The 8,007-nt window shown below is 40.6% G+C and overlaps 3 protein-coding genes across 9 annotated transcripts in view; 1 reads left to right on the top strand and 2 right to left on the bottom strand.

Annotated features, from left to right (window-relative positions):
- Positions 1 to 626, bottom strand: part of LOC113201934 (THO complex subunit 5 homolog) — an 11,322-nt gene extending 10,696 nt beyond the window's left edge. For all 3 annotated transcript variants that reach the window (XM_052265669.1, XM_052265672.1, XM_026415951.2), the window contains exons 1-2: positions 479 to 626; positions 6 to 123 (exon numbers count right to left, since the gene is read on the bottom strand). The gene's annotated coding sequence lies outside the window, so the exon portion shown is untranslated. The remainder of the gene's footprint in view (positions 1 to 5; positions 124 to 478) is intronic.
- On the top strand, positions 440 to 7,053 carry LOC113201915 (putative helicase mov-10-B.1). 5 transcript variants are annotated; one of them, XM_026415893.2, is made up of 18 exons: positions 440 to 587; positions 1,234 to 1,488; positions 2,032 to 2,248; positions 2,341 to 2,579; positions 2,673 to 2,803; positions 2,894 to 3,015; positions 3,104 to 3,247; positions 3,337 to 3,505; positions 3,594 to 3,736; positions 3,819 to 3,983; positions 4,104 to 4,254; positions 4,344 to 4,654; positions 4,741 to 4,952; positions 5,032 to 5,195; positions 5,312 to 5,433; positions 5,522 to 5,633; positions 5,722 to 5,898; positions 5,983 to 7,053. In XM_026415893.2, the coding sequence occupies exons 1-18, from the start codon at positions 566 to 568 to the stop codon at positions 6,172 to 6,174; spliced, it is 3,048 nt and encodes a 1,015-aa protein (XP_026271678.1). In that variant the 5' UTR covers positions 440 to 565; the 3' UTR covers positions 6,175 to 7,053. The 5 variants fall into 5 exon arrangements, with proteins under 5 accessions (XP_026271678.1, XP_026271696.1, XP_026271707.1 ...); XM_026415911.2 differs by lacking the exon at positions 440 to 587 and adding an exon at positions 591 to 736; XM_026415922.2 differs by lacking the exon at positions 440 to 587 and adding an exon at positions 743 to 887.
- Positions 6,552 to 8,007, bottom strand: part of LOC113202170 (RYamide receptor-like) — a 10,966-nt gene continuing 9,510 nt past the window's right edge. Inside the window, exon 6 of the mRNA XM_052265676.1 lies at positions 6,552 to 7,455. Coding sequence (XP_052121636.1) covers positions 7,094 to 7,455 — 362 coding nt within the window. The 3' untranslated portion in view covers positions 6,552 to 7,093. The remainder of the gene's footprint in view (positions 7,456 to 8,007) is intronic.

Below are 8,007 nucleotides of genomic sequence, written 5' to 3'. Positions count from 1 at the left end.
CTCACCAATCATCGCACCAATTTTGTTAAGGCAATACAATTGGACAAATCCATGCCACTGAAGAAAATTCGCGAAGAGGTATGGGGTGTCATCCAAGAGTCAGGTACAAGAGCATATGACAACCTTAAAGAGGACAAGGAAAATTAGTTGCAACTTCATCTACATGTTAATTTTTATTCGACTTTGTACAATAAAATATTTATCTTATCAGAAAATTAGCTTTGTGTGATTCCATGTGCCTCGGCTGCTTGGTCTTGCGCTGGAGGGTGTGGTGAATTAAAGCCCTTCCCCGCCCCGCCCCTCTCCCCTCCCCTCTCCCCAACCTGCCCCAAACAGAACAGCCCTGGCAAGGGCGTTCGCCTCGTCCGCCCGTTTCCAAACGTGTAGCGGCGGCGCTGCGGGTCGATCGTACCGTATCGGCACTGGGAATCACCGCGCACCGTCGTCAACTTCCCTTTATGTTAAGCGCTGTGCTTACGAAAGTTAAGGCGAGCGCGCGCTGGGCTGATTGACAGCTGAAGTGAAGTTCGATCGACTTTGGGCCAAGCGCCGATCCTCACCAAGGATGGCCAGCGCCAGCAGTAAAGGTGCGTGCCGGCCGCGGGCCCGGACCTCTGATTGTTTACACGTGAAAGACCCCCTGCCACTGCCCAGCGACAGGCGAGGGAGACACTTTGCCCACCCGCCATATGTGGTCAGCTGATTGCAGATTATTCCCCCCTATGTGCTTCTCAAGGTTTGTCCATGGCCTGCAGCGAGCGTATTGGGTGCGACTAACCTAGTCAGTCTAGTGGCAACTCATGCCCTCCACGTACACCGGGGGGCCGGGAGTACGAAGCAAACGTTGTTTACGGGTTTTGTGACAGTTTTCGTCGATTTTACTACGTGTACGTGAAATTGGGGTACGAGTCAACTCTCCGGCGATCGTAGTGCTTCAGTTATTTCTCTTTTATTTCTTGTATATATACGCCGCTTTTGCGAATGAATCATATCCTACCTCAATATGAAGATAACAGTTTGCTTGAGTGATTAAAAGATAACATAGTATGATTATCTTCCCTTTTGTCTCTAACGTGTTTTCATGTCAGTTATGTTCTGTGGAAATGGCTGTAGTGTTGATTTGGAATCATACATTTTTTTGTTTTGAGATTTCATAATGATTAGCAAAATATGCACAAGCTACTGGTGCTTCACATATTTCTAATCACCTCCACTGACTTAAAAATTTTACAGAAGCTGCCTGTCACTTCACTCAATTCCTCTGTACTACTAAGAAGATTACCCATCAACAACCCTGTATATCCAGAGACGAGTTAAAGCGGGTCTTTAGTGAAGAATACCAGCCTCAGTATCGAGCACAGTGCTTAGAAATGAAGAATTTGGTTCCTACTCTGGCCAAAACAGGGTTGTTAGAGAAGCCATCAAATAAAGACAACTCTGATGTTAATTTTAAATGGAACCGCATAGAAGAACTTGGTTTTAATACAGGTAAATACCTAAATACTCGCAAAAATAATTGAAGAATTTGGTTTGTTTGTTTCAATGTCAAACCAAGTGTTTGACTCCTTAACACTTTACAGTGTGCTACTGCAAGATAAACACTTGCAAAGTGTGCAACTTGATAGTTGTGCCTTTTTTGTAATTGTTGAACAGTTGTACACTTCCTTGGCTTGTGCTCACTCTTTTAAGAAAGGGTGCAACTAGAGAGAACACTTAATAGTGCACAACTCTCAAGTTGCACATGCAACAATCTGTACAATGCAAATGTGCAATCTAGTTGCACATCTACTAGTTCACGCAATTGCCTTTAGTGCAATTTTATTGGGACCACGGGCCCAAAATGTTATTATGGGTAAATCATTATATCAAATACCATTTTTTTAATGCATACAAATTGCATCAGATAGGGAGGAAAAAATTGTTACTGCGGGGTAATTGTTGTATCCGGGGATTGTATTAACAAGAATTGACTTGTTATTTGCACACTTCAAACTAAAAAATATTCATGTTACTCTTCTTAAATTTCTGTAGGAGAAATTCCAGACAAACTTCCAAGTAAGCTGTGCAAACCAAAGCCACGATTTATTATTAGTCAGAGGTATACACAGGAGCGAGAGAATCAGCAGCGCCCAGATGGTGTGTCAAGTGAAAAATGTGACATATGTAAGGTTCCTCTGAGCCCCTCTACGATAGAAGAGCACAAGAAAGAAGAACTTCATAACTTGCGTGTTGCTTACCGCCGAAGCAGGTGTGTGTGAGATGCCTCAATCATTCACAAGCTGTATTGTCTGGAACATATACTTAAAAATGAGTGCATATCGTAAACAACTTATCTTGCAGGAAGAGCTTCGATGAGGGAAAGCACCTACTGGCCGTGAAAATTTTGGGCCTTGATTTAGATAAAGTGCAGCCCGGAGCAGTACTACAGAAGTCATGTCGAGTTGGTCAGAAGTATGAAATTCAAGTTGAGTTTACCAGTCTGTTAGACATGAAAGAAATGTTTCTTGAAAAAATCATACCTCTAATACCACATAAAGATGTGAAGTTGGGGGAATTTGAATCAATTTCTCTCATCCCTGGTTTGTAATTTGTACTTAACAAAATTAAATGTGGTGGTGTATTTTTTTTATTTTTTTTTTTAAATCTCTCACATACTGTTTTGTTTTTTTCAGGGAAATCACATATAGTGGAAATAAAAGCCCAATTTTCTGCTAGAAGTGCTGTCATGTTTCCTCTTATTTTTAAACTTAGACCAGCTGCAGCAGGTGCCAATGGCACAGTAAAATATCACCTGGCAGATATTGTAAGTTTGTTACAATTTTGAAATTGCATGACTGGTCTGAAAACTTTAGTTTTTGATATCATGATTCATTATTACTGGATTCTTCTGCAGCAAATTCTCATCCAATCTGAATTGATGGACCAGCTAGGTCCTTCAGAACCTTTCTGCCCTTCAATGGGACCTGTTGTTAAACTTCAAGATGCTTCAATTTTACCAGGAAAGCCTAAAGAAAAGTAAATATTACCCTCTCCTAATAGCCTACCATTTTAAATGTTTTTACAGATCACGGATCAGTAATATGTATGTATTTGCCCTTTGCAGACGAGCACAGCAACTAGAATTAACTCACAAACTTAAGAATTTGGAGTTTGCAATTCCAAGCATTTTACTGCGCTTTCTCAACAATGGGTTTAAAGTTCAAGACAGCATGACACCTTATGAAAGACAGAAGCTGGAAGAAGTCAGGTAGAGATACTAGTAGACACGAAACTAAAATTGTTTTTGTCTTGAAAGTTTTGGTCAAAATATTACATTACACAAATATTTATTTCTAGGTCTCTTCTTCCCAAGCCCAATTCTTCAGACACACTGAACCCACAAAATTATGCTAGTCTTTTGGAGCTTCTTTTGTTTATTGAGGAACACCAAATGAGTAGAGATATTCATTATTATGATATGCATCATGCTGTGCTGAGGAAAATGAATGAAGGGTTGTGGTTAAAGGTAAGTGTAGTCTAAAGTTGTCTTTTTCATACTTCACACTAGTTGCTATATCTATCTATTCACCATCAATATTTGTTTCGTGTCTTAGGTCCCAGGCCTTGTAGATAAACGCCCATCACTCTTAATTAATGATACTGTTCTTTTAACATTTCTCAATGACCATTCATGTGCTTATGAGGGCTTCATCCAAAAAATTGAAAATTCCTATGTCCGTTTGGGATTACATGATAGGTATGAATCTTTGTTTGTGGTTTTGCTGAGCTGTCTTTATCCAAGCACTAAGTATGCATAATATGCTTTGTTACTTTTACAGGTTTGTTGAGAAATATACAAATCAACCCTTAGAGGTTCGCTTCACAATTAATAGAAGTGTTCTTAGGAGCATGCACAGAGCTTTGTACCTCATCACTTACCACAATGCTTCACATCTCTTGTTTCCTTACAAAGAGAGTAAACCAACTCAGCAACCTCCTTTAAGGTAAGATGTGTAAATGTTTTTTATTCCAATTCCCTCCAAACCTTAAATAGATATCGTCATATTTTTAATTTGAGAGATAAATCATCTAAAAATAAATAAACAACACAAATCTTTTTCTAGGCCATGGTTTAACAAAAATATTTCAAAAAATCCTGAGCAGCAAGCTGCAGTGCGCAATATAGTTCATAACTCCTCTCAGAATTCACCTTACTTGGTATTCGGACCTCCAGGCACTGGAAAGACTGTAACTTTAGTTGAAGCCATTTTGCAGGTGAGAACTTGATTATGTTGTTGCTGTTCAAGAATAGTGTACTAACATAAAGCATTATCTTCTTTTTTGTTTTGTTTTGTTTTCTTCAGCTTTGGGATCCTAATAGGAAGAAAACTCGTATTCTTGTTTGTGCACCATCCAATTCTGCTGCTGATGAAATCACTTCTCGCCTACTTGAAAAAATGTGTACCATGGTGCCATTGACAGTACAGCCAGATAATTTGAAGAAACACATTCTTCGCATGTGTGCCATGTCAAGATCTTACCACATGATGCCTGAACAATTCACTGAACTGGGCATTACCAACCACGACCCTCGAGATAGAGAAGTTTACTTCCCTCCCAAACACGTCATAATGAGCTTTGATATTGTTGTTTCTACTTTTTCAAACATCTCAAAGTATGTGTTCTGTACTGGTTTCAGCATATTCTTCTTCTAATGCTTTTTAAAGATTTAATCATTCTAATTTTCAATAACCATTTTAGACTGATCCTTGCTGAAGTACCTGCTGGTCACTTCACTCACATTGTGATGGACGAAGTCGGACAGGCTCTAGAAACGGAAGCTTTGATACCTTTAGCAGGTTTGGCTACAAATCCGAATGCAACCAAATTCTGTTGTCAGGTAATAATGGCTGGAGATCCTAAACAGCTGGGTCCAATTTTGCAGTCTCCAATTGCTGCTAAATTTGGTTTAGGTGAGTCCTCATGTATCCATTCTAGTTAGTTCTTTTCCTATATTTTGAAAATAACTATGTATTGTCTTTCATTTTTTAGATAAATCAATGCTTGAACGACTAATGGGTATGCCTTTGTATAGTAAGAAGCCAGACACTCATCGTTATGATTCAAATGTCCTCACTAAACTTGTCTTGAACTATAGATCTCATCCATCTATACTGTCTGTACCCAACCAGCTGTTTTATGATGAGGAGCTACAGGTATGTATTAAAATTAAATTCTGGATCAAAATTAGATTGTGGATTACGGTAGTAGATTCAATATCTTCTTGTCATTTTATGAAATATGTGTCTGATTTTGTGTTGAATATTTGCAGGCCGTTGGTGACAAGAAAGTGACTGAATCTATATGCAAGTGGCAAGGCTTGAAAAAGAAAGGTTTCCCTCTTGTTTTCCATGGTGTCGATGGTGTAGATGAGCGTGAAGGAACTTCCCCTAGGTAATAGAAAATTTATAACTCTGATTTTCTCAAATCTTGCAAATTTCTCAATGTGCATTAAAAATAATGTTATTTTACCCCTGTATAGTTTCTTTAATCGTCAAGAGGTGGAAGTAGTTACTGACTACATCCAGAAAATTTTAGCTGACAGAATTGCTGATGCTAAAGAAATTGGAGTGGTCACTCCATATAACATGCAGGTAAAATATATGTTTACACTCAAGAATCTAGTCTAATCCTGTAGTATGTTCCAACTGTCATTGCATTAGCATTATTTTTATTTTATAGGTGAAGAAAATGAGAAAAGCATGTGATCTACTGAGGTTGCCAGATATTGATGTTGGATCTGTTGAACAATTCCAAGGCCAAGAACGTAAAGTCATAATAATAAGCACTGTACGCAGCCGGTTCCAGTTTTTGTCATTTGATTATATGTTCCAGCTCGGTTTTCTGAAGAATCCTAAGGTATTCACTTGCTATGTCTTGTCAATGATCTATCATTTCATGAAAGAAAACAGTTCTATTTATCTAATACAATTTTTATTTCAGAGGTTCAATGTGGCTGTCACTAGAGCCAGATCCTTACTGGTGATTGTGGGTAACCCTAATGTATTGCAACATGACAAGTGTTGGCGAGCATTATTACAACATTGTGTGGATAATGATGCATACACAGGGGTTCCCTTCCAATTTGAAACTCAGAAGAATATTGAAGATGATATTCCTGTCAACTCCATGTGAAAGGTTTTGTCTGAAAATTGTACAGCATTTGTTTTTGTATTAGTTGCAACAGTTTGACTAGTTAATTGGAGATGAAATTTTGTTGATAAAACTGCTTTGCTCCTCTTTTGTCTGCCAAACTTTTATTATGCTTCTTTGTTTGTTAATGTCTACATCACAGGCTTGTAAGATTTTATTAATCAAATTTATGATGGGATGTATCTGTGATTCCATAAAGAAACTTCATCATATGATGAGCATAAATTTTAATACAGTAGTGGTTCTCTTTTCATGCACTAGTCAGAAACAAAGATATGTAAGTTGCTCAGTTTTAGTAAAACGTTGTGATGAACAAAGGTTTTTTTTACTGCTGATGCACCTTTTATTTTATCTTCTCATTCTTGCTGTCTGCAATGTGCTTCTATTTCACTACTGAACAAGTTCTGTGTTTTTTCAACCATTTCAATAGTGATGAACAATGGTTGTGAGGAAGCATATTTTCCTTGTTTTAACTGTCATTGGTCACTTTTTCTGTTGTACCTGACTGCATTGTTTGCCATTTGTTGTTTCCATATTTGAACTGTCTATAAAATGTTGACTATACTAGATTTGCAAATTAATGTAGTTTTAATGTTAAATTGTATGTTTTTCTTTTTACCTATGATAATTCACATTTGAAGGATTGGTTTCAATCTCATAGTAAACCTGTTCTTGAAACCACTCGCCTTACCTTCAAGTTCCGAATAAAGTCAATTGTACTTTTTGCAATAAAAAAATATATATGAATTTCCAAGCATCGACTGTCAAAAAAGACTTCTTTGTCGTTTGGTACATTGTAAGAACCTCTGCTCTTGCAAACGTGTTAAAAATATATAATAAAGATGTAGATAAGACTTTTAATCATTGTTTTTATGAATAATGTGAAAGAAACCCCCCTCGTTCAGACCATGTCGCCCACCACGAGCATGCCCATGGCTTCCTCGCTGGCCGCGTGCTTGTGCTTGCAGCGGGCGCGCGGCGGGTAGCTGGCGAGCTGCACGGTGGTCCACGTCGAGTGGGTGGGCTGCGCCAGGTGCCCGTGCGTGTCCAGGGCCCCGGGGGCCGGCCAGGGGCCCACACAGGGCAGGCAGCGCGCCAGCGGCGCCAGCGCCACGCGGTAGCAGGCCCGGAAGCGGACGTTCATCCAGTAGTAGATGAGCGGGTTGAGGCACGAGTGGCTCATGGCGAGCCAGTGGGTGCAGAACCACAGGGGCGGCAGACCCTTCCACTCGCCCAGGCCGGTGTCCGTGTCCCACGCCACCTGCGGCCACAGGGACAAGTCAGCCTCGGCCTCGAGGGCAGCCCCCGAATGAAAGTGACTGGAAGTGACGAGCCCCTGCACTAGGACTAGGACAATGGAGTTGAGAAACCCATAGAGTAACAGTTCTCCCTGAACAGTTTTCATCGTTACACTGATTGGCGGTTGATGGCGTCGTTAACGGTGACAACCAGCCAGTGGTTTGGGAGAGAATTCAGTTACGAGAGTAGGCTGCAGTTATTTTTCTTTAGAGCCAGTGAAATTACTCTCTCTAAGGCCCCAAATAGCAGAACAGCATTAAAACTGCATTTTATGCCCCGTCCAAAAACGCGCCTAAAATGCATGTAGACGCGCCGACCGAAAATGCCGTTTCAATGCAGTTTGCTCGTGTTTGCCACCTCTTGGGGCGCCCATCCGGCCCGGGGCGGGCCGCCATCTCCACACGGCTGCCCGGCGGGTTGGCCTACCCAGCGCGTTGCAGGCGCCCTCCTCAAGTAGCGTCGCCTCGGGGAACGCTCATCGTGGCGGGTATGCGCGTGCAGCCGGGCTGTGCCCAC

Source organism: Frankliniella occidentalis, unplaced genomic scaffold (assembly GCF_000697945.3).
Source record: "Frankliniella occidentalis isolate FOCC.00 unplaced genomic scaffold, Focc_3.1 Scaffold29, whole genome shotgun sequence".
NCBI classification, from domain to species: domain Eukaryota; kingdom Metazoa; phylum Arthropoda; class Insecta; order Thysanoptera; family Thripidae; genus Frankliniella; species Frankliniella occidentalis.
Note: the sequence above shows the minus strand (reverse complement) of the source record. Positions and strands in the feature narration are given on the sequence as shown.